Raw genomic sequence first — 26,642 nt, 5'->3', positions numbered from 1 at the left:
TTTTAAGCCCACCTTATGAGGCTATTGATAAAAGTTCACAGCCCACTGTACTTTAAATCTTTTTTTAGCACTCAAAGGGGACACAATCCACAGTCAGAGATGAAGACAATCTTTCTGGCCATAAAAATCTGTTAGCTCTTCCATTGATACTTCAATTCACACACGAGTCATTCCCCTGCAACACCCAACATTTGATTCCTGTGGGCTTCAGAGCTTCCCCCATTATCAGAAGGACTTTCCAAGCTGTGGATTTTGTACCATTAGAGGTCCATGTGCAAAAGCAGATGTTTTCCCACCAAGGTGCTGCCCTGGAGGTCCATTTGAAACACATTATAGTGAATATATGAATGCACGGAAACACATAGCTTTGTGTTTGTTTGTTTCACAAAAATGATATTTCATAACATGCTGGCTCAACAGCTGGAACGAGCTCGAGGACTGGGCTCCTCCGAAGGGGATATCCCATTAAGATACATGACAAATTGAGCATTTGTGTTGATATAAGATCTGCTTTTCTCACGCTCTAGGAAAATGTGGTGTATTTGTCTGGAGTCTGAGAGTAACTGAACTGAAGATTATGTGAGGCTGACAAGGACCTTTGTCCCCCTCCTTTCTCTACAAGCTGCCCATGCAGTTTCCACCAGCCTTCCAACACTTCACAGCAGACAGAGCAGCAAGCCTTGTATAAAGCCACCTTTCCTGGAGAAGCAGAGACACATACTTTGTTTTTCATTCAGGCAGTGGGTCTCCAGGAGGCTTCAGACTACAGCTTTAATGCTTTAATGTGTGCCTGCTTCATACAGTGTCAGTGGGAAGTTCAACCATTTACCTGCAGACTTCCCATTCCAGCCTGCCAGCCTGACTCCCCTCCTGTCCTCGCACCAGCCATGCCAAGGCACCAGAGACACAACCAGGTTCTGATCATCTTGCCAGTGAAAAGTCATTTTATCTATTCATGGTCTGCACAAAGGACTAAAAAAATAAATGCCATGCTCAATCATGAAAGAGCTGGCTCTCAATTAATATGAATTGACACCCCCATACCTGTATGATGTCTGTTTTCTAACGCTGTGGTATGTTAGTTTGTAGCTCAGGTTTTATCCATTCTGGCTCTTTACTGCATCCCTAACATTCTGGCCCCTCTGGCCCCGTCAGCCTCTCCTGGATCACCAGCCTGGGAACAGCTGGATTCACTCAGCAAACTTTTGCTCTCTGGTGTAGGGTGACATGGCCAGCAAGAACCATGCTGCCAGCCTCAGAAAAACAAGTTTAAAAGCAAGCCTCAAGCTGCAGTGGAGGAGGAGAGGAAGAGAGAGAAGAATCACATTTTTGTCTATATCACAAATTTAGTTTCATTTTGTTCTTAGCCTGGCTGAATCAATCACTGTTCCCTGACCATCCTGTGTCACTCTTAAAATACAGTAAAGAGTGAAACCATATTAATGAAAATCAAGGAAAATAGGAAATGTAATTCTGAATACTGAGTTCTCAGAGCAACCTTGAGCAAATCATTCTAGTTCACAGCAACTTGATTTCCCTAACCACAAAACAGAAGAGCAAATGCTGTGCTGTTACTTTATTTGAGCGGCTGTTCTGAAGTCTCTTAGGATATGCTTCGCAGATGGAGAAGTTGATGAGGAGATATATATATATATATATATATATATATATATATATATATACACACACACATATATGAAACATTCATATGCCCCAGCGTGCTGAGCTTCCAACATGGCAAAGCAGCAATGGCAATGAGAAAGTGGAAAATATCATTTAACTCATGATGGCAGCTTTCAAAAGTGTAACAGCATGAGCTCCTTCCTTCCACAGGTGCAATTGCCTGGGTAAGTGAGGTGGGACTTCATTTTGCCAGCTAGGAACAGCTCATCCTTCTAGCTGGTCACTAGCAACACACTTTTCTATGTTTTAGAACCTGGACAAACAGGAGAAAGTAAATTATCTTATCAAGGGAGAAGACTGTAGATATTGTTTTATGACCTGTGGGAACAGAGGTCCTAACAAGTCTGCAAAACGTTGCATAAATGTCTCCAGATAAAACTGTCAGCTCTGGATGGCGCCCATCTCCTAAATGCTTAATTGTGAAATTATTTCTCAGAAGAGTTGTTTGTGTTTTGCTAAACCATTAAAGACAGGCAGCCCAGATCCATGCAAAACCCCCACCGAGGAAATACTTAACGTATGGCAATGTTTTAGGCCAGCCAGAGAACTGGGACTGCTAACAGAAATCAACAAGTTCAGACTTAAAAATGAAGAAGATGATACTTCAGGACTGCTTTATAACACAGACATAAAAGAGATGATAACTATTTAAAATACTTCATAAAAGTACTGGAACTAAGCATCTCCTAGAGCAGAGCCCTGACAAATGAGCCAGCCACCTACATGCATTTATGGTTGTGGCTGTCCAGGGATCACTTAGAACTAAATTAGCAACGGAAGTCATTACCCAAGGAATAATTCCAAGAAACTGGAGTGTCAAAAGCAGAAAGTGAATGAAGAAATTGAAATTGCAGGCAATGGGGCAAAATGACAGCACACCAGACAGACCGTTTCCTCAATGAAAGAAATGTGAATTATAAAAAAGTCAGGCAGTCAGCATGTGTCAGAAGTGCCCTGAGGAGCCTATCCTTATTTCCCCCTTTTGGCTGCAGAAGGCCATTTAACGCTTTCCATTTAAGTGAGAAGGCACATGATGAGGCTCCTTAAAAGCCATGAACAAGGACTGCTCCGAGCCTGAGGATTGCTTCTGCCAGGTGAAATTGCAGTGCCCTGGCCCCATCAGGCTGTGGGCAGCCAGCACCCACCACACAGAAAGCTGAGCTTCTCTGCAACAAATTTATCTCTGAGAGGGAATGAAATTCAAGGAGAGCTGAAATTGAAGCAGAGTGCAGAAACCACGATGCTATTTCCTGTGCCCCGCTTGACAAAATGGGACCTGATATTTGAGATGGGCAGATCCCTTCATCTCATTACTCTGTGACAGGATGAGAGAATTTGTGCAAGAAATCATGTGCTATGTTTCTCCATCCTGGTGAAGTACAGAAAAGGTGCTTGAAACTCCCAACATGTTCTTCATTGCACAGCCCTGAAGAGAAAAAGTCCAAAAGGGCTGTTAAACCCTTAGATACCTGAAGCCACAGACCTCTTAAGGCATGGAGAGGATCCTGGGGCAAATGATCACAATATTCTCATCCTTGTCCTTCTCTCTTCCTCTAATCTGCACTTGGACTGCCAAGCCACACAGTTGTTTGCTCTGACGGGTTATCCCCTCTCTTCAGCTCTCCTCCCTCCCCTCATGGATGGCTGGCTCTGGAGGTGCACCATGAAAGTGGCACCAAGCCCAACATCAACCCAATTTTCATCCTGCTGCCCCTAGAGCAGGGTAGGTGTGTGCTGTAGAGCCAGGCAGTGCAGGAAGGAAATGCAATACTATCAGCAGCACCGATGGGGCTCTCCCATGGCTTCATCCCGTCCAGGAGAGGAGCAGCAGCCAAGTGCTGCAAACCACAAAGGCTGATGAAATGGGGGCCATACTGGTAGAGAAATAGCGGGCAAGTCTGATAGACATGTGCACCAAATTGGGACAACTTTTTTCCCCTGTGTCACTGAGCAGGGCAGAGGAAATGCACTCTGGATACACACATGCACCCAAACCACACACAGCTTGCTCTGGGGGAGCTCAGTCCTAATCACAACCAGCTCTCTGCTGCTGCAAGCCCCTGCTCTGTGTTTTTTAGCCTCTCACAGCACAGACCCAAAGGCACAGGCTGCCTCTTCTCCATTCAACAAGGCAGTGTTCCTGGCAGGGTGGTTTGTGAGGAGCAGCTTTCATTTGGTCAGGATTTTACACTCCTTCCCTTTCTGGCTGAGAGGAGAATGGATTGAGAGCAGTGCTGAGGAGAGGGCTTGGGGTGTCAGTGGAAGAGAAAGAGACCAGCCAGTGGGCTGCAAGGGCAATGGACTCTGGTATCTGTTGGACTGGAACTGCAAAAGCACTTGTTCCCATCCCAGTGGTTTAGCTTTAAGAGAAGCTTCAATGGAAGCAGTTCAGTCAACACAGGTGGCTTTGAAAATCCTACTCTTAAAATCCTTTGAGTGTCGGCAGCAGCTCCTTGGCCAACTGAGACGCCCTGAGGCTTCAGCTAAGCTGCTTCTGCCCATGTGTTGTGAGCACTGAGGCTCCTGGCTGGCCTGAGCCTTGCTGGCTGATGGAGGATGTAAGAGCAGCACGAAGACTGAGGGTGTGCTCTGCTCAGTCAGAACCCCCTGGCTGTGTCTCTGCTGCAGAGATTTCCAGCCCCAGAGCCACTAGTGCATATCCTTTCCTCATGACTAAGCTCAATAAACCTCAGCACCCTGACCCCTGCGTGTGACAAGTCTGATTTTCACCTCGTCAATCTTGAGGAAATGTCCTTCCAGCCTGCGCCCGCACACACGGGCAGCCCCCGTGGGGCTTAGCAAACGCTGCTGAAAGGAGAGGAGCCCCGACAGATGGCTGGTTTGGAAAGCCCTGTAACCGGGGATCTGGACATGCAGGAAGCACCTCCAGTTTGTCTTGTCTTCTGGTTCCTTTGCAAGAGGCTGGTGTTTGCAAAAACAAAGTGAAAGCAGAGGCTGCAGTGGTGACAGACAAGCCCTGAGAGCTTCAGCAGAGGTTAGGAACTAGGAGAGGTTGCATCCCAGCAGCATTTTTAAAAGGTACTGTTAACTCTCGGGCTGGACAAGGTAGAGAGCTCTCCCTCATGAATTATAGATAAGCCCTCTGATGCAGCAAGTGCTAGATACCCTGATGCTCAGCTAAATGCAAGGGAGGAGGGAGAAAACCCATGCAAACACCTCATTTCCCAATCTGGTGTGAGTTTATAATGAAAAACTTCCAGAGGCTGAGGGACACACTTCCAAAAGTACTCCCATAAGGCTGCAGAAAAGCAGATAGATCTTCAAAGAGAGATCTTACCCTCTAATTCAGGCACATAATGAAGTGGACAGATTAAAACAAAACAAAGCAAAACGCACGCTGAGACAAGAGCAGCTGAGAAGGACAGCTGAGAGAGAAACGCGGCCACTGGGGAGGGCTGCAGGGCTGCAGCCTGGGACAGCCCCTTCCTCCTGCCAGCTGCTCTGCAAAACCTGGCCAAGGACCCAGCAGGGAGAAGGCAGAGCATGCAAACCACCAGAAAATGGTATCTCCATCAGGGCATGACACAGGCCTCACAAAGCATCCCCAACTGGTAAAAAAGATAAAGGGTTCTGTGTGGTTTGGTAACTCGAGTGCTTGAATTACTGCAAACAAACACTTGTAGCTTTTGCAGATGTCTGAAGGACTGTCAGGCAGCTGTGCAAAAGGAAGATGAGGAAATTGCCCATAAGAAAATGGTTAATTCAGACCAAAAAGGCAAAAGCAAAAGAGCTTGGCAGATCTTCTGAGGGCAAAGATACAAACCCCCCTTACTGAAAGTCTGGATCTGGGAAACTCAATCTGATGGAGTTAAAAGACACTATTTTGGCCTGTCAGAGCCCCGAACCAGCCAAGTTCAGCCCAGCTGCTGCTGTTCACAGCTACAGTGGCACCTCTGAGCAGTGAACCGGAGAAACTCAGCTTTCCCAGCACATCAGAGACCTCCGAGCAATGCCAGATAATTGTACACCATCAGCTAAAAAATAAATCATATTTATTTGGGAATAGATACATATTGGAAAAATACTATGTTTTTAATATAAATTATGACAGTGTTCTAAGAGGTGAAGGTAAGGCATTTTAAAATAGTTTCACCTTGTTAGCAGAAGGTGATGGTGGCTTCCTTCTTTTGTGTCCCACCAGTGCTTTGCACTACCATGTCAGAGTTGGCTGCAGAAGTGACAAAAAAATTCTTAAGGAGGTATCCAGGTTTTTTCCTAGCAGTTTTAACAGCTGGTTTCCTTTTGCCAGCACTGTGCTTGGCCTCTTGTGCTCCTCTCCAAGATGATTCTACCAGTTCCCATTACCAGGACCCGGCAGACAGGGCCTCTTCTGAGGGATAGAAGTCTGCAAACAGATGGCAGTTTTACTGAGGTTCACAGGGCCCAGGGACTCCTCAGTTCTCCTGCTCCCACCTGACTCCTCCAGGACCAAGGCTCCAGTGCAGGTGGCCTGTCCTGACCTGACAGGTTTCCGGGGTGGATTACAGTGAGGAGCCAAAGGTTGGAGCAGCTGGAAGCACCAGGAGATGCCCAGGGATGCCCCTGGTGTGCAGGATCAGGGGCTGCCAGCACACACCTTGCTCCAGGCTGGTATTATTTGCAAGAAAACAGCAGCAGCACCATTATTGCACAAGACAAGTGATAAAACATCACTTAGTTTGTACCAGCTGAGCCTTCTGCCTCATGGGGTGGCAGAGATGGGCTGTTCAGAGAACCCTGAAGTTGCTCTCTCATGGAGAGCAACAAAAAGCTTGGGCAGTTGTTCTTTACAGTTCCTTTTCCAACGTGCACTGGGACTCCAGTAATGCTTTTGCTGTGCGTGACTTCTCCTCATATTTGCTTTTTGCAGCACCTCAGGTACCTGGGGACTCATGGAGATGTTTCACCAGAACTCGGTGCATGAGGCTGCAGGAGGTGGGAGAGGACTGAAGCCCTGACCCAGCCACATCCTTTCCAACTCCACACTCCCCGTGTCAGGCAATATTCCTTCTTGCTGAAGAGGGAACGAACTCAGGTCACTCAATTACCAAAAAAGGATCAGTTAAATTAGTGCCGAAAACAGAAGATCAGGACAGGCAAGAGCACATGCATAGTGAGTTTCTCGGTATATTAAACTCACCAGGATATCCCATTGCTCTGCCTTTTTCCACATCAATTTTCCAAAACAATTTTTTGAGCCTCCACAATCCTGTTTCTTTACCAAGCAGCATCCTTTCTTGCTGCCCCAAAACTAAAGTCTGCCCTATACACGTGCCTGAAAAGAAGAGACAGGCCCTGAGTATCTGTCACTTGAGAGGTTTGCTCAGATTGTTTTTAATAGTTTGTGGTGCTCGTAACTGGTTTTAAACTGACAGGGGAAAGCGATAAAAGAGTAAGATCTGTGTTTCTGAGCTCACATCAAAGAAGAGCTTTAAAGAACCAGTAAAAAGGCTGTCAAAAAAGGAAGGCTTTACCTAGCAGCCTAACAAAACAAGCTTTAAAAAAACGAGAAATAGTGTCCCAAAACAAATGAACCAGAGAGGGAAAACCTTAGTTGAAGAGTAAATATTTAACAGGGCCCATACCTGCTAAGAGAGAAACAAAAAAAGCCTAAAAAAGCCCTGATCACAAGAGAGATGGTTTTTGCTGCAGAAAGAAAGGATGGCCATAGGATTTGGAAGTACTTACAGTTCTTTTCTGCTCTACTGACTACGTTAGAGTCATCAGCCTGAGCCTGGCTCTCCATTACACCACACAGAGCCTCCCGATTATTCACTCCCTGACACAAATTTCTCTTCCAAGGCTTCTTTAAACTTCCCTTTGTACCCCCAGCTTTTTAGCTGCCATCATGAGCCTTCAAGGTTTAGTGCTGGGAGACAAAGCAGCGGCCTCCTGATGCAAAGATTAATGGCACTCCACAAAGAAGTGCAGACACATGAATTATCCACAGGTCTTTCATTCTCCCAGAGCCTGCTGCCCAGAGCAGTGGGAGACAGGTACACACACACCCATCCCCCAGAGATGCCCAGGGATGAAGGGCAGCAGCAGCAGCTTTTCCCTGTGGGTGCCTGCTGGAACCCTGGCTGCTGAGAATTTCAGCCTTTCTGTGCTGACAGGCACTGACCCCCAGGAGAACACTGCATTGACCTGAGGCCTGGAGAAGGCTTCCAAAATGGAATGACAGCACTGGGATTGTGGGTGTGGAGTTTGAAAAGAAGTGTGTGATATCACAGGGTGGAAACACAAGAGTTTAAGGGTTTAGAATATAGCAATATATATAAGGCAAGGTAGAGGTTTTAGGGCAGAGGCTGCTCCTTTTTCTTCACCTTCTTCTCCATGGGTTTGGGTGGTTTTGTGTAATTGGGTTAAAAAAGTCCACATTGCAGGCACAGGTGGTTGGTTATTGGGTTAAAAGTAAAAATAATTTAGGTGTCATTTCTTAATTAGACAGTTTACCCTTAAAATACCTTGTAGAGAGAGAGATAGGGCTCCATTTTTAGATTATTAGAGTGAAGTGCTGCAGAACTCAGGATATGTGAGACTGGAACATAGATAAGAACTAATAAACATCTGAGTCCCACCAAGAAATTCCATCTCACACATTTAATCCTGACCCTGGCAGGAAAGAAGCAAAGACTCCCCAGGTGCTTCCCTCTGGATCCACGCTGCAGGGAGTGGCAGCAGCTCTCCCAGCTTCTTCTGCTCCCTGCTGAGCAGTCCCAGAGCAGATGGTGCTCAGGGCTTATACCTGGAGCAGCACTCAGCAATCTCAGAAATGCTGTGCTCTGATGTGGATTTCCCCTAAATTGTCTTTGCCATTCCCTAAACAAGAGCTCAACTTCATGGATTAGTAGCTCCTCAGTCACTTGGCTCAAAGGGAGTCCATCAGCCAATTCCAGTAAGCAGTACTCAGCCAGGACGCAAAAAGAAGCTCTGGAGGCACTCACTGATGCTGCCAGCCAGGATCTTCCAGGTCCCCAAGTCACTCCAAGCAGCTCAATTTCCCTTCTCAAGCTGCACCACTACAGCTAGCCAATATTGTCCCCTTACTCCAGGCAGCCCTTATGGAGAAGAAGGTGCAATCACTTCCCCAAATCTTGAATTGTCTTTTGAACGCAACTCCTCCTTGGTATTAGGCTTATTAATAAAAGCCCTTTTACAGATTCATCCAAGTGAAGAACAGCTGTGCAAGTTCAAGGGCTTTGCCGGTTTAAAAGAGAGAAAAGTGCTATTTTATACAGGAGATGAACTTACAGACTTTGCGGGGCAGACCTTATCCAGCAGGTTTAAAAAGAGATTAGATAATATCCATGGACAAAAGGTCTGTGAAGGACTGGGCAGAGATGTGCCCCTGATATCCCCTCTGGAGAAGCTGAGGGTGTTCGGGAGTACGAAGTGACAGACTTCAGTGAGGTGGCACAGCCACACTCGGTCCCTAAATGTGTCCTTGGAAGCACTGTCAGACACAGCCTACAGGTTGAGTCAGACATTTCTTACCTTCCTGCAGGGCCCCCAAGCCCCTCACACACCACTGCTAGGCCTGGCTGTCAGAGCAAGAGCCAGCTGCCTGTGGAGGCCATCCAGACACCACATATGGTACCTGAAGAGCTCAGAAGCTCTGGAGCCCTGCTTCTGCACCACCATCAGGCAAAATACACAGTCCAAAGCACAGGGCGGAGGACACTGCAGAGGAAGCCTAACTAAGAGCAGTCATCACCTTGCCCAAGTTTCTTCTGCACATACCAAACTGCAAAGCCTTGCCTCAGCTGGGGGCTCAGCCCAGCAGTGAGCCCAGGGAATCCGGGTGTATGGACAAGGACCACAGGAGCACCTCACCATGCAGTGGGGGAGGGAAACAAATCACCCAATACGTGTCAATTTTTATGCCAACTTGATGTGTTGCATGTGTGATTACTGCAGAAACCAACCTGGGTAATTACAGCCATCTGCACCCATTACTACCATTTGTGTGTGTATTCATAGAAACTGCACATTAGTTAGGCATGCCATTGCACAAACATATTAACCAGCTAATTAATTAAAAGAACAGACCTTCTCTGCTTAGGAGGAGCCCATCACCCACTAATCACAAGAATATATCTTCTCCATCTGTTAGATCACTTGCTCCCTCCCCAGGGTCACCAGGGAAGATGCAGCTGGCCTGCAGTCTCCAGAAGGCTGTGCTGGGGTGGTGGGCATTCTGTTCACTTCCTTTGTGCAGCAAGGCTCCAAGACCATGGCTGCTTCTGGAAACATGACCATGGCACTCCCACAGTGCTTTTGGATTACCTCAGGTGACCTCTGGATTAGACACCAAGCCTCCTTGCACCCTCCCAGTGCTCATTCGCCAAGCATGGGGGGCTCCTCGCATGCCCCTAACAGGGCAGCGCTCTGGCAGCCCCAGTGCACATCCCATAAACCCTTCCTGCCAAGCTGGGCCCTCTTCTGGCTCCTGTTTCTACAGCAAACTCCCAGAGCAACAGCAGATTATAAATATACAGGGGATGGCTGTGCCCCAGTGCTTCCCTCACATATGGTTCTATCTTCAGTCAGAAACTCTGGATTTAAATTTAGGGATGGAGCAGGAGGTTAGGTTTCAAAGCTCCAAGATAAATCCCCTGCGAGGAAGCAATGAGGCCAGATTTTTGTCCCTGGTGTACAGCCTTAAAGCAGATGGGAGCAGGGAGTCAGTTCTGTCAAGCAAACCACTTTTTGTGGAGCCCTGAGAGGCTGTGCCCAACTTCTCAGCTCTTTGAAGACCTGCTGGAGCTCCAGCCCCCTGCACCAGCTGCTGCTACACCAGCCCTGACGGGCAGTCACGACTCCTGCTGAATGCCCAGACTTTGGGAAGGAAAATTGGGCTCTGATGCCACAGGTTTTGGCTTTTATATTTTTCACATTCTGTGCTGCTTTAGTGGGTGGGTCTGGGCTTCATATTAGGGGATGCTGAGCTCTCTGCACAGAGCAGGGAGACAAAACAATTCCTTCTCTAGCTGGGCACCAAGGACAAATGATCCAAATCTCAGGCCCAAGAGCACAAACAACGCGGGCTGAAGAGAGAAAAACAAGAGGGATGGGACTACATGGGCTAAAGCTGTAATGGGACAATGAACTCCAAGATGCAAATGGAGCAGAACTGATAAAAGTGAGAGACCCCGTGAGCGCTCGTGCATTTTGGGACCATTTTGGGTTGCACTGCCCAAGGTGGATCTATTGAGGCCTCTTAATAAATCCCTGCTTTATTCTTTAGCTCTGTCTGATCTCTGTTCTAGGTCAGCCTTCACAAGGCATCAGCTCCAGCTACTGCCTTAGAATAACTCCTTCTATTACCTTAGATTAACTCCTGCTATGGAATAACTCCTATTAAAGGGTAGCAGTATCTGCTTCAGGGTGTATCAGTGCCTCCATCAGCTCCCCATCCCTTCCAAAACAAGTCTTTATGTGCAGGGGTAATAAGCTACAGGCCCAACAGCTTTGGCCATTTTTCATTTGTGATGAAAAAGGGAACAAGTCAGTTTCAAATCACTGTGAAATATTTGTGAAACAAGCCAAACCCCTCCTTCCTGCACACATGAAATGCAGCGCTGAAGCAGTTACTGCAATCCAATAAAGCGTAAAATGCTTTCATCATTTGACAATATAAATGCTTACCTTAGTTATAGACAAGTTCAAGACAACTCCACAGTAGATTTAACTTTGGTTTTCCTAAAGCTAAAGAAAATTTTCTATCTTTATAAATTAAAAAAAAAACCTTAAAAATATTTCCATTGCTCCCAGATGTAGGAGACTGGTTGCAGCTGATGGTGTTCTGCCAAGTGGGATCTGTGCAAACACTGCACTTGGAGCATCCCAATTGTTGACCTGGCTGTTTGGTCACTTTTACACTTGCCAGGAAGCCTTCTGGTATCTCCTGCCCAACCCTCTCATTCTACAGCCCAGAGATGTCCTAAGCTTTACAAAACCAGCAAAATACCAGGGTGTAGCTCCCTGCAGCTCCTCTGAACTGCTGCAGAGGATCCAGGGCGGGACCAAGGGCTGAAGCAAGGGACCACAACACACTTGGATCATTTCCAGATGATTCTGCTGCAGGACCACATCACCACCACCGTACATCTTCAACACACAGGCACCTTCCTCACACTCTCCTCCAAGCACAGACTTTTTACTGCTCTGCAAAACACCAAATTATGTGGACTGGATCCATGATTTGGTCCAGTGCCTTCTGAACTAAGGAAAAATGCCTCCAAAGAAACTGCATTTAAAGGTGGTCTGAGCAATGCTGTCTTCTCCCCTCCTCTGTCTCCTGCAGGAGGCACAGAGCCAGGGCCAGGCTTTTGGGAGAGCCTGCACCCTTGGGTGCTCCCACCCTGCAGGAACTGTTCCTCTCCTTGTGCCATCTGACCACCTCGGCACTGCTGAATCCAAAAGTCATCCAAACAAAACCCGTCATCCCTGGCTCCTCAATCATTGAGAAGCAGCAAACATGCTGAGTTAAGTGCAACATAAGCAGTATTTTTATTTGGTTAATTAGAATTGCGCATCAAATGAAAACAAAGGAGTGATTTACTGCAGAACTGGTACAGGTAGTTGTTGCATAAGTACATTCCTGCATATTTGGCTACATTAGGAATATTTTTTAATTAACAGTTTCTCCTTGGCTAAAGCAAACCATAGAAAATAAAGAAAGAGAAGTTTCACACAAAGATACTGCTGAATCCCTCAACTGCCAGCTACTTTTTTTCTGCAGGGAGGATTTTAAATTAAAAGCAGATTGCCTTCATTAGCGTTACCAGAAGCCACGTAGCTGCCAAAGCTGACAGAAACACAACTGTGATTTGCAGATTTGGCAAGTGCCATTTTCTCTTTCTGTAAATGTGGGTAATGTCATTTGTATTAAAGGGCTTTTGTGGGGGACACTGCAAAAAACAACTCCTTCCCCAGGAGAGGAAAAATATCTCCAGAGTAGCAATTTAGTCATCTGGGGCTCTCATGTTTTGTCCCCTTGTTAACTGTGCAAGAAAGTTCATTGCATTAAATGCGTGCAGGAAATGGTCAGACAGTGTGAATGCTACAAACTGTCTTCTCCTGATGGCTGAGCAGAATACAGCAGCAAGCCCAAAATAAACATTTCAGCAGTGATCTTGGACATATAGCCATACTCAAGCTTTCCATGACATGCTGCCAAACCCTCAGAAGCCATTCAGCATGGATCTCACCAAAACCCCTATTTTCTTTACTTTATTTTAGCTGATGATAGTAAAATCACATTTCTACCAGGACAGCTGTGTTTGCAGGCTTCATGCTCTGCTCCAGAGAGCCAGCCTTGGTGAGGAGGGGAAAGCCTTGGGAGTATTTTTACTCTGATTGCTGTGTGACTAGCTGTGAATAGCTGCAGAGCAGAGGGGGGGCGCATGAAGGGACCCCACATGCCTTGCTCCCCTCCCTGCTGCATCAGTCTCCCCCAAATCCTGCTGAGTTAAAATTCACACAGGTGTATTTCAGTTTGCGTTAGATGTGTGATGGTTTTGGGGCTGAACTGAGCTGCTGATGTGACAGCAAAGCCGTAGGGGTGACCCTGACCCCCGTGTGCTCCCTGGGGTGGGAACAGACCCCTCAGCACCAGCAGTGCCCTCCTGCGTGCTGCTGGCACAACCTGCAGCCGCGGCCAGCCCCGCTGCCTGGGCTCACAGAACACGAGCGAATTCCAGATAAAGGAACAAGAGAAAGGGTAATGCCCTAAAAGAACCCAGATGGTCAGTGGCATGGCACTAGAGACCACAGCATCCCCGAGTGAATGAAGGATTTATTCCCCCAGCTGTAGCCAAAATGGGAAGCTCTGAACACAGTGCTAAACTCTGCAGGAAGTAGTCCAACACAGTATTACCACAGTCACAAATGTAAAGTCTGTCTGCAGTAATTAGGACTGTACTACATATGATTTATTAGACACTGTCTTATAATCAAGACTAAAATAGCTGCCTACATTGTAGTTACCAGTTTCTTAAACTGTCTAAAAATAAAGAGACAAATGTAATGCAGTGCCAGACATGGAACCAAGAGAAATAATGTTAACCTACATGGAGCCTGCAAATGCAACCACAGTGTGCCTGCTGGTAACCTTCAGTCCAGCCTGGAGTTAAACACTCAGTGACTCTGCAATTTTGGTTTGTACCTTCAAAAGAACCAGAGAAGCCAGTTCTGTCTCTGTAGTCCAACTCTGTTTCACCACACAGTGAACAGAGTTCATTATCCATTGAACTAAACACTAAGTAATGAGTTAACAATAATTAAACTGAAAGAAACACAGATTAAAGGAATTTATTATTCCCTGATCTGCCGAGCAAATTGTTTAGATACCTGCAATCAATGAGTAATGATGAAACAGAATAAAACCCCAACAAACCAAAGAGCCAACAACAGGCTCATAAAAATCTGTTCAGTAAGGCCCATGTATCTTTGTTAGGCTGAACAGCATAGCATTTTAATCAACAAAACCTTCCTGTCTCTATGCATCATGAGATCAGAGGCAGAATGTGGCCCAAAATGATGCTGTTACTGTTTATTATTCATGTATCACGGGACTGATGAAGATTTATGGTCCCGTTGTGCTAAGTACTGTATAGCGAAATTCAGAGAAATAGTGAGAATCTGTACTCCAAGACTTTATAATTCAAAGACAAATTACAAAAACAAGGTATTGTAATTTAAAGACACTAATGAACAGATGGGGATTGGAGATACAGGCAGATTAAGCAACTTGCTCAAGGTCATGCGAGACATATGTGCCAGAGCAGAAAATTTAACTGATCTCTGGAGTACCAGCACAGGTTTTTACTCATGTAGGAGCATGCTGTTGCTCCTCTTTGATTTCACTAGATGTCATATTTCATAAGCTAATAAATAAGTTCAAAATTTGCTAATGTTACATGGCAGTACTGGAAGGATTTCTTTTCATCTCTCCCTCCTCAGAAGACTATCATTAACAAAAGTCCTCTGCCTACACCTACACCTGATCTGGCACAATTACAGCATTTGCACAGAATCACAGAATCATTGAAGCCTAAAGATCTTCTGCAGCCATCTACTCCAACCCCTCATTCAAAGCAGGACAAACTAGAGCAGATGCTCCAGGGCCTGGTCCACATGAACTCTTTGAGTATCCTCAAGGATGGAGATGGAAATCACAACACTTCTCTGTGCCTGTGTTCAATCACTCAGGGTGAAAAAGTCTTTCCACATATGAAACAAGAATTTCCCCAGTTCCAGCTGTGTCCATCACCTCCTATCCTGCTGCCGCACACCAAGTCCAGCTCTGTCTCCTCTGTTCCCACACACTGAGTGGGAGACATTGCAGGCAGCAATGGGATCTCCTCTAGCCCTCTTCCTTCTGGACTTCACTTGCTGAACCTGCCCAGCATTCAGAGCTGCCCCTTGGGCACTCCCCAGCCCCCCAGCAGCTCGGTGGCTGTGCCAGAGCAGCTCCACTGCAGCCATGCCTTTCCTGGACAGTGCCCTGAAATGGGCATTGTGCTCCAGATGCAGCCCCAAAGCCACCAAATACAGGCTGTAAGGCACTTCACACCATTTTTAAAATAAAGGATGCAAATACCTAATTTTCTTTCATCAATTATTTTATGCTTATGCATTCCACACCACACAAACCCTGCAGCCTCCAGTTTACAGAACAACACAGGAACATTATTTCTGCACACTACTTGTGGACGTGTGCTGTTCCAGGGGTCTCAGCATATGCAGGCACACCGGGCTCCCAGAGCAGCCACTGCTCCCATAAAGAGCCCTGCAGAGGGACATTTCACAAGTCTTTTTCTGTAGCTGGCAAAAAGGATAGCCAGGTCAGCCAGAGTGATGTAAAGTGCTCAAAATATATCAGTGACAGCGGGATAACACAAGACACCATGCTGCTGGACACACATACATCAGTAGATACATTTAGGAATTTCAGTCCTAAAACCTGTCACACGGTGTTTTGCTAACAGTGAAAAATATTTAATTTACGACTGTGACAGGAGATGTCTTCAGTGCAACACAAACAGTAGCAGCAGTGTTACTAATTAAACCAAAACTCAAGCTCCCAGACAGCTGATCCAGGATAGTGGGAGAAGTGATACTGCATTTCAACACAGTGCCTTTCTTCTCTGGTTTACAAGTAGAATGTGCCCCCTCTCAAAAGGTGTTTGCTCTCTGTTTATGTTAAGAATAAAGTCACAGCTTAAGCTCTGCTTATTTATATTTGCTGGCACCTGTGAAGATTCACCAATAAGATGTCATTTTAATTAGTTCTGCAGAAGTGCTATCAACATTTGGATTAGGTTTTCCCTGAATGCCCTGCCCCAAGGAGCAGCACAGTCAGGCCACTCGGCCATCCCGATACAAAAGGTGTGGCACAGAGACTTTGGGGCTACAGTGACCCCACAACTGAACACTGCAGGACACGTGGATATGGCAAAACAAGTTGTGCCCTGTGCTGCTGTCCAGGTGGGACAAAGCAGCTGGGTGGCAGAGGCAATGCCACTTTTATGATGCCACTCTGGATGCCAATGGTACTTTTATATCAACTGTGAAAGCAGAGCAATGGATCCCAGCTTTGGGATTCCTCCATTTATGGATACACTTAAAGCCACACCAAGCAAAGGTACGTGCTACATCAAAACCCAGGGATCATATTGTGCCCCAAAGAGGACTTTGCCTGCATGAGAGGTGTGTCTGGGGGCACCAGGCACACAACCAGGTAACACTCCCTCCTCACAAGCTCAGCATGCAGCCACCACACACCGCAAAAGTTTGTGTTTGGGACACAGAACAGACCTGCCACAAGTCACGGAATTGTTTAGGTTGGAAAGGACCTCTAAGATCATCAAGCCCAGCCTTTAACCCAGCACTGCCAAGCCCACCACTTGCAAAAGGCAAACTGGAAGACTCCTCTGACCTCCCCAGGCTCTTCCCAAAGTCTCCTCCACACTGATCCCCCAAGACAGAAGCAGCTGGGGCACTGCCGCACCCCACTGCCATCGGACAGGATGGGGCACAGGCTGGGGGAGCCTGCAGCTGACTCCAAGGGATTTCTACCCATGGGTTCCCACTATTGTGCAGCCCTTCCTCAAATTCACAGCAGATGAGTCCCTTAGCTACGCTCTGGCCTTGAGAGCCTCTGTAATAAAAATACCAGCCTCCTCCTCCTCCCTCATCATGGAAGCCTGTGAGACCTCCCGCAAATGCAAGGGGGGAGAGAGAGAGAGAGAGAGGGGCTCTTTAGCAGGGGTTGTTTGGCATTCTGTCACAAAGCCAAACAGATGTTTGTAAAAATCTAAACTGGTTCTACAACTGTTTTAAACTCACGCAGCTGTGCACAGCGAGCAACTGCATCAGGGGAGAAGACCACTGCTCTCACATCGAGGGACTGGCGTTTAATAAACCAAACTTCCCCTGGGTTACTCAAGCTCCCTCATTCCAATTTAGCGTTTATGGCAGAGGAAACTGCTGAAACAAGAAAAGTGAAGTGACTTTTCCAGCTCCATGGTGAAAATTTGCATGCAGATGGGGACTAGGAGCAGAGCTCCCTCGTGCCAGACGCAGGCGGTGAGTGCAGCACGCGATTTGCAGCACGCAGCTCATCTGGGGGAACAGACAGACCGTGGGACAGCAGCCCTCACGCAGGAGTCTGCTGTGCTTGGCACTCGCCTCAGGATCAATGATACAATGGAATCAATGCAGCAACATGAACCGAGTGCAGAAGAGACCAACGTAGCCTCTTTGTGTCAGTATTTTTTAAAAATGTAAAATTGATGCTAATTTCTGACAGTGCTTTTATTACGATTTATTTATGAATGAAAATTACAACTATGAATTTCTAAAATACTCCTGTTTTAGAAACGTGCCCATCCAACTGAATTATACAGGATAGTTTTACAATCCTATAAAACACTAATTTTTTGCAAGCCAAAACTATTTGTCATAGAGTATTTGCATTTTAGTAATGTAAAGGATTGACTGTCTGCATAAGTACTACCATGCTGCTCCCCCAAACCACAGCAAAACTTCTGTTGTTGTTTTCTTCTCTTTTTTATACTTCAGAAGAATGCATGGCAATTGAAAAACTGGTTTTACTCATGTTGCTAGCACAGGAGCCTGAAACAGCTGTGTAATTCTGTATTTCTGATTCATGCTGCACTATACAAAAAGGCACATAAAATCAAATTAGTTCTATAATTTCTGTACAGGCAACACAGTTGTGATGAGTGTATTTTTAAAACTCAGAAGCAAAAGCATTGGGAAAACCTGTCACAGAGCTCTGCTTATTTGAACTTTAAGAAAGAAAAGTTTTCCATATCTGAAGAATTCCAAGTAAAACAGGAACACATTACCGGGCAGAAGTGACTGACCAAGCTCACAGCCCTGTCACGTTCAGACAAGAATTTTAAGTGTCTGCAGTCTAAAGCTTCATTATTTTTTGCAGAACAATCTGGCAATGGAGGTAACCTGATTCCCTGGGAATCAAATGTTACTTAAAGACAGGTTTCACCTGTCAGGGATAAAACATATTCTGAGCAACAGAGTGTCAGGGCATACAGGCATCAGAGGAGAGGGCGACCTGTCCTTCGTGGCTAACAGAGAATGGAGGGGATTTTCTGCTTTCATTGAGGTTTGAATTTTATCTATTTTTTGTAACTTTGAGGGGAAGTTTTCAAACACAATGGCAGCTACAGCAGTGTTGCACACACTACAAAACACAGTGGAATAACCTTCAGGTAACTGTGAGGGTTCCTGCGAGCTTTAGGATCTGCCCTTCCTGTGTCTCTCCCCATGGGGCAGAGTTACCCTTACAGCCATCAGTAAGACACAGCAAAACAAAAGAGCCACTTTTTCCCAGGTAAATGTAAAGGTGAAGGGATTGCTATGGACTTGCTCCAGGCCACCACCCATGCAGGTGACGCGTCTGCCCCACCAGCTGCCCACTCAACCTCTCCTTCCTTCTCACAGCTGTGCCTGGGAGTCAATATTTGGAGGAAAACTGAAAAAGAAGGCCCAACTCTTGCTTAACTTACAGAGGTAGAAAGGAGTGATTTAGGATTTTCAGGAAGATTCATTCTGTGCAGCAGTTCAGAATGGGCAGGTGAGAGCTGGGGAGAACACTTGATGGTGACTTTCCTGCCGCCCAACCAGAAGCACATCCAGCCCCTTTCTGAATTACCCTCGGCTGAGCAGAAGCTCCTGAAGAAAAAAGCCAAGAAGGTGACTCTGGGTTTGCTCTGTGCCCTCTGCAGGGCAGGACATAGCAGGGACAGGAGAAGCCACCCTGCTGTGCCCAGGGCAGGCAGAGCCCAGCCCTGCTGCTGTGGAGCTGGACGTGCCTCCATCGGGGACACCCCCACTGCAGGACAGGACAGGACACCTTGCTGAAGGCAGCTCTCTGCAGGGGCTTTTGTTAGGGCTTCCCTGAGCAGGAGCAACAAGAGCACTCACCACCTGGGGAGCTGCCTGGGGGAAAGCAGCACTCCTGTCTGGAGGCAACGCCTGCCCTGTCACAGAAGTTGGGCAGCGCCAGCAGAGCCAGCTGTGAGCCAGAGCAGCCTGCTGTTTTGACAATATCCCCTCCCTGGGGCTACCTGCCTGCTGCATGTACACAGCAGCATCCCATGGGGCAAAGAAAGAAACCCAATATACAGAAACATGTAGCATTCAGCAGGGACCTGGGCAGCAAACAGAAATTAAAGCCGCTCTCCCCAAGGAAGCCTGTGGATTTCCACAGAATTGAGACGTCTATTTCCCTGGCCTTCTCCTGAAATCCTCAGTTGAACGCTGGAAGCAAATACAAAATTTCTCCTTGTGCCAGTGACACCTGTCAGTCACTCCCCCAACCACCCTGCTCCTCACATCCACAGCCCCACAGGACAAGGGGAGGAACACACGAGCTGCTGCCAGAGAGCTGGCCCAGCCACACAGTGCTGAGACAACTGCAGGATATTGCTCAGACCAACAGCTCTCTGAGGCTGGAGCCATCCTTTCATCCTGCCTTCCCCTGCCATACTGTGCCTAATGCAATTTGATGCTGCAATAAAAATAGATGAACCTCAACCCCCCTCCCCAGCCCAGAGGGCAGTGGTGGGCTGGGCACAGAGCCTGCGCTCAGCTGCTGCTCATGGGCAGGTGCTCCAGGGACTCTGTTTCTCTGTTTTCAGTTATTGTTGTTGTGACCTACAAGGGAATGAATACCTCTGGCTTTAAGTACACATTTTTGATAATGAAGTTACCAGCTCCCACCCTACCTTTGGCTAAGTCATAGCCCACTTAACAACTGAAATCACCCAGAGGAACACATCTGTCTGGTCCCCTCCATGTGAGATGATGGTACTGAAAGCAATAGAACATCAAACCAACTGTTTTATAATTGCTGCCAAAAACCACACATCTCCTATCAAGCCCACGCAAAGAGCCCAGACACTGACTGACACGTGTTCTTAAATAAAACAGGGCACTTGCAGGGCAGGAACAGGAAAAGGAGAGATGAGGTGAGCTCTGCAGCTTCACACGGTGGTGCTGGTGGGTGTCTCCAGCGATACATCCATGCAAATTCTCTGGAAAAAGAAACAGCAGGCTTTTGCTTCACCAACAAAAGAAGCTGTTGAAATAGAGGGTTTTTTTCAGACACAGCTGATAAGTATAATTACGTGGTGGAGAGCTTAGTCATCCATCTCACAGCGACAGAAAAGCAGATTCTCTTAAAAATACCGCCAGCAGCGGCCGGCAGCGTCCGGGCGGCGGCGGGAGGATCCCGGGCCGGGAATGCCGCTAGAGGGCAGCGCTCCATGCAGGGACCCCGGCCCGAGCGCCGCCCGCCGCCTCCCCGGCAGCCCCCGCTGAACACCTGCCCGGCGGAGGAGAAGGCACGATTCCCCGTGTTCTGCCTCGTCAGAAATAGCACCCGAAAGCCAGCAGGCTACAAAGGCCGTTCTGAGCTGCCCCGAAGGAATTCGGCTCATTAACGGGATGCTGTTGTATCTGGGAGCCCTCCGGGGAGCTGATCCTGAGAAATCCCTCTGCCCTGAGGAAACACAACCCAAATGGAATGACCACCTCAAAAAGCACCGGAGTGCCCCTTTTCATCATGTGTGCAGATCTTTCCTTGGGAAAGCAGGAGCCCCAGATTTTATGTTCCAAACCACAGATGTAGGCTTGTCCCACTTTGGAAGAGCCAGCAGCTGAAATGCCCTCCAAGATGGGCTTCCCTTACTCCCTTCCAAGAGCCTGATGGAGTTCCAGCTGGTTGCCAGACCTGTTCTCTACTTAGACAACACTTCTCTAAAGGGCTCAAACACATACACTTGGCGATGTTTTCATCATAAAACCTAATCACGCTGCCTAAAACGACTAAAAGGTTAAAACAATTGTTCTGACTCCTTTCAGCTGGGGAGCCAGGGAAGGATCTGCGTGGGATGTGTGGCTGGATGGGCAGCCTGGCAAAGTCCAGCTGGCTTTTTTCTGTACCCTCCTCTTCTTTAGCTGCCCTGCACCCACTGCCCATGTCAACAGGATCAACCTAACAGCAAGCCACGTCTAGTAGCAAGACGATTAGTCTCAGGAATAAACAAACCAAAGCAGAAGTCCAAACCAAACAAAGAACAAGGGCCAAGCACATTCACATCAAATCACAACCCTCGGGTCTTCTCCAGTCCGCGAGGGAACTACCTCTGCTAGAGACACTGGGGAGCAGTCACTCATCCAACATCAGTAACGCCAAGACACGCCCGTAAGTCAGAGAAAGCTGGATATCCCCCCCAAAGAGAAATATTTTGTGGTGGTGTAGGCTCACTCTGTCACGAGCCGTACTGTGAACCTGAGGTAACCAGTCCCTAACACAGGCACTTAGAAGCACCCCTAGAGCAGGGTATGCCTCCCCTTCACTCAGCAGAGCAGGGGACCCACAGTGGGGTGACGGTGTCTGGGCAGCAGGAACGTGAGACAGTAGGAACAGTTGCTACCTCCAGAAGACTCAAGAGGAAACAGAAAAACTGGAAGCTCTCAAACTGGTTTACCTTATTTTGTAGCAATCAGAGAAAGGGGGTGTGGGTCAGCCAAAAGGAGAATAGGTACACTCTCCAACACGCAGGAAAGCTGTGATCCAGTTAGTAATACATCTCATGGGAGTAAGTGGTAGAACTTTCCCAAACTCAAGGAGCAGGAGACTTGTCCCCAGCAATAGAAACTTTCTGGTAGGCAGATCTTCACCCGAGACTCTGGGTGCATGCTGTCTGTCAGGACTGCTAACATGAGCAGACACTGCTTTCATGTTTGGGAATTTTGCCATTGACTTCAAAGTACTGAGATATAACACCTTGTGTATTCCCTAAACACACTTAATAACAGCACCTGACACATTTAAAGTGCTTAGACATGTTGAAGGTATTGTACAACATTAGCAAAAAACCAGGAAACCCTGTCTAGGTGGTTCATGAGAAATCTGGTAAGCCAAGAGTCTATCCCTGCATCAGATGCTTATCTATTAGCCAGCTAATAACTGTGTGACTCTGCTCCAACTGATCCGTGCAGCCACAAGCAGGGACTACCTTCTGGTGAGCTGTGGAGACATTCATAGATTATTCATAATCCCCTTAAATCATAACTAAGAATACAGATTAGAAGGTGTAAAGCGTGCAGTAAGTGCTCTAAACCCAACACAAACACAGCCAATCTCAGTCTGAGTCAGAGCCCGCGTGCAGGGAGCTCGCTGAACTCCTTCTGCAGGGCAGCTCTGGGGGTGCAGCGTGGGGTTTGGCTCCTGGGGCTGGGCTGCTGTGACACCAACACACACCAAGCAGTGCCTGGAGCCAGGTACAGGCAGACAAGAGCAAGGTCAGCCGAGCATGGCAGCACCACAAGGGACAAGGACACAGGGCTAAGAAATTAATGTCCCCCTTTGCTTCAGGGCAAGCAATGGAGGGAAGGAACAGCAAGGTCTCCTTGGAGAGGGACAAAGGAAAGGGCTTTTGTCTCCAGACATCTCAGAAATAAAATAAAAACATGGTTCACGGGGTAACTCTTAAAACATGGTCAAGGCCACCATCAGGAAAGCTCAGCACAGGTCCAACTGGAGACCACATTGAACCCACTCCATCAACATCTCTTAACTTTACCAAAAGTTGCCCAATCACAGAATCACCAAAATTAGCAGAACCCTTCAATATCATCTCATCCACTCATCAACCCAGCACCACCATAACAACCCCTTATCCACCCCTCTGACTAACTCCACCACCTCATCCTAATACTCTATGAACATTTCTTTCTAATATCTGATCTGAACTTGCCCTGGCACAACCTAAGACCCTGTCCTCTCCTTTCACTTGAGACATGGCTGAAGACAGCTGCTCCTCCTCAGCTGTGTGCCCCGGGATGCATTCACAGGTGTCACTGCTGTCACCTGATAAGGCACCATGCAGGTGACAACCCCCATGGTCAGCAAGCTGAACTGCTGCCACTGAAACCAGCCTGAAACCAGGAGCAAATGTGGAATTATAAACGGCATGATCCTGTACTTAGTACGTGTGGGGATACTGAAAGGAGGCTCTTGAGACTCCTCTACTTGGAGACAGCAAAACTGGCACCAGCCTTTGCACTAACCTGCACAGCTGCTAAGAAGCACTGAGGATACACAACACTGTGCTTTGCCAGGACGTTCCTAAGGTTATAACTACACTCACCGATGTTTTAACTGTACTGGGCAAGTGAAACAGCGACACAGAAGTGCGTTCCCGAACGGGCATGGGTCAGGAGGTAATTACCAATGAAAATCATCAAGTGTGGCAGCTGTTTTATACACCAGGCTAATGGCAGCAGCAGCAGGTTTATGTGCGGGACCTTCTTCCTCCAAGCACTTCTTTGTATTATTTTCCATGCAGTATTCCTCAAGTTTTCATGGCATTTATCTACAGTTTCCCTGTCTACAGAAACAGCCAGAGGTGCCCGGTTTGATACTCCAATTTTAACCACTGTGGCTTGAGACCGCCAGCGTGTACGCTCGTACCAGCACACAGCAGGAAACAGAACTCCTGTATCCTGGAAATCTGTGTCCTGACACTCCTGGAACCTCAACGATTTGCAGGTACAAGATGTTTTCCTGGCTGCTGAGCTGCGATATGCGATCCTTCTGACCGCAGCTGCTGCGAGCCTCGGTGGCTGCCCGTAGTACTATCCCTGAGTGCAATGCTGCAGCCACCTCCACCAGTGTTTGTAAACATTCAGCCTTCCAAGAACTTCCCACTTGAAACACGACAGCTAATGTATTCACATCTGCAATAATTAGATGCAAACTCATAAAAAGCCGCTTTCTTGCTCAACTGAAGTACTATTCCATTAATAGTGATGTTCAATTGATTCTGAAACTCTCCACTGTTTAACTTTGAGGACTGCTCGTTTTACTTTGGAAATTTACTCTCAGTTGTAACTTGACAAAGAAGGTATTAATTTATTCACATTTATGAGGCATGTATATGGTTCAGCCTTCTCTGTTCGTTGGTCAGACAACAAATTGGTTTCTCTGAAAAATTACCTGATGAAATATTCAACATAAGGCATTGTGTTGCTTAGATGTGCAGTACAAACTGCAGTTTTCCTGGGGTGTCCCTGTGGGTTGGCTCTGGCACGTACGCCTGCATGTTTTATGCTTTGTCTGAAGAAGGAAGCTCCCACAAGTGAGGAGAAGGCTCTTGGATATGGGTCACAAGTTGGTGTATCAAAACTTTGATGAGAATTTTAAAAAACCCTACAATGCATCAGCATATTTTCCCCAAGCCTTCAGAGAAAAAATACAAAACCAAATCCAAACCCAACACAAACCAGACCTTGAGTATTCTTTGCTACTTCAGTTGTTTCTACAAAGAGGAGGAAATCAACCAAGATTTATCCAAAGCCGAAATGAAGGCAAGAGGACACACTCTAATGTAGGTTGCACAGGTTTCCTCTGCGGTTCACGTTTGACACGGTCCTTTCACTCCTGCTTCATTTTTAGTAAGTGGCAAATACCATTTGCACGTTTGCTTCCCATCCAGAAGAAGATTTAAGTAAATCAATTCCTCTCTCACAACCTCGTGGCGTTTTCCAGCTTTAACACCAAAACCCATTACACTCTGATTGTTCTGATTTCCGAATCGAGACCCTGAAACCCGTTTCAGTTGTACTCAGAACAGAAGCAAGGAGACAATGAGAAAAAAGAAAGAACCACCACTGAACACTCGGTGCGACCACCCCCCTCTCTCACAGTTCCGTTCTAATCGCCACCGCCGGGGACAGACCCTTTGCGGGCCGGGCAGGGCTCCCGGCGGTGCCGAGAGGGACCAGAGGAGCCCGGCTCTCGGGGAAACCTCTCCGCTCCGACTTCTCGCCGCCCACGACCCGAGCGAGACAAACTCCAGCGTGGGGCGGCGAGCGCTCCCCCGCCCCGCGGCTCCCGAGCCGTGCCCGGGCATCCCCCGGCTGGCAGCGGCCCCGGGGCTGCCCCGGCCGGGCGCGGCGCCCCGGACCCCCGCGGGACTCACCGGAGATCTCGGCCTGGGGCACGCCGCTGAGGCTGAAGCCCTTGGCTCCATACAGCTGCCGGACCTCGGCGCAGCTCCTCGCCTTGCTGCCGCTGTCACCGCGAGCCGGGGCGGAGGCGACACACAGCAGCCAAAATCCCCACGGGAAGACACGCATCCTTCTCCGCTGGCCCCGCCACCTGCCGAGCGAAGGGCAAAGCCAAGGTCCCGCGGCGCGGGGGCGGCCGGGGGGGCGCGGGGTGCGGCCCCCTCCGCGGGCAGCCCCGGCGGGACGGCGGGCGAGGGCGGCGGGCGGGCGAGCCCCGGCTGCCCTCGGCGTGCGGGTAAAGGCTCCGGCGAGTTCAGCCCCGGACGCCGCCGCGGCTCGGCCGAGGGGGGCAGAGATCCAAGTTCGGCCGCGCCGCTTCAAAGCCCCGGAGCGAGAGCGCGCTGAGGGCTTTTGTTCTTAGCGCGGCTGCATCCCCGGGCAGTCCCGCCGCGATGCTGCCGGCTGCGGCGCCGCCGGGCCGGGCGGAGCGCGGCGGGGCGGGGCGCGGGGCGGGCTGCGGGGCTGCTCCCGCGGCGGGGCCGGGCCGGGCTGGGCTGGGCTGGGCTGGGCTGGGCTGGTCTGTGCCGGCACCGCTCCACCTGCGCGCCGAGCGGCGGCGGGGCGGCTCCGGGCGGGCAGGGCTTCCCCCGCCGGACGTGGCATCACGCGGCCCGCGCCAATCCCGCGCGGGGCGCAGCCCCCGCCCCGCCCCGCGCCCCCGCCGCGGGCGCTGCGCCGCGCCCGGAGCCGCCGGAGCGCGGCCGGAGCAGCCCCGAGCAGCCCCGAGCGCGGCAGCCCCCGGGCGGGCGGGGCGCGCACAGCCGTCCTTCGGCAAGGACAGCGCGCAGAGATCCCTTCTTTGTCTGCGGCGTGGCCCCGGTGCTTAACCTGAGGGGCCGGAGTTCCCCCAGCGGCTGGGAAAACGGCCGCGTAGGAGATTTAAATCATTGCACACTTAGAGCGGCGAGGAGAAAGCAGTTCAGCTGAGAGCCGGAGAGTCCCAGCAAGGTCCTGGGGAGACTGAAAGTGCGCCTTTAAGAGGAGATGTGGGAAGAGAGGCAATTCTCGGCGACAGATTCTCAGCTTTGGAGTTTACTCCATACAGCAGCCAGCTCCTGAACCTGGTGCTCTGCAGCTCTGGCAGCCGCGTTTTGAGCCGCTTCCCGCAGAACTGAGGCGTATGTGATCACCTGTGTGTCAAGGCAATGCCCGTGTGCTTCCCCAAATGAGCTTGCAGGCTTTTGGCCAGCGTCTAACTTGGTCCGCGACAGACAGAAGACTCAGCGATCGCTCCTGAGCCTTTGGAGAGCGGTTGTTCTCTGTGCAGAAAGGGGAGGGAGTCTGCCCGTGCCTCAGCCGGAGCACTTGTGTGGGCTTAAACT

The 26,642-nt window shown here is 48.7% G+C and overlaps 1 protein-coding gene across 1 annotated transcript in view; it reads right to left on the bottom strand.

The window, feature by feature from the left end:
• Window positions 1-25,881, bottom strand: part of GPC1 (glypican 1) — a 199,539-nt gene extending 173,658 nt beyond the window's left edge. Inside the window, exon 1 of the mRNA XM_038146560.1 lies at window positions 25,233-25,881. Within this exon, the coding sequence (XP_038002488.1) occupies window positions 25,233-25,389 (157 nt within the window). The 5' untranslated portion in view covers window positions 25,390-25,881. The remainder of the gene's footprint in view (window positions 1-25,232) is intronic.
• Between the last annotated feature and the right edge of the window lie 761 nt (window positions 25,882-26,642).

The sequence above is a fragment of the Motacilla alba genome, chromosome 9 (genome assembly GCF_015832195.1).
Source record: "Motacilla alba alba isolate MOTALB_02 chromosome 9, Motacilla_alba_V1.0_pri, whole genome shotgun sequence".
NCBI classification, from domain to species: Eukaryota; Metazoa; Chordata; class Aves; order Passeriformes; family Motacillidae; genus Motacilla; species Motacilla alba.
Note: the sequence above shows the minus strand (reverse complement) of the source record. Positions and strands in the feature narration are given on the sequence as shown.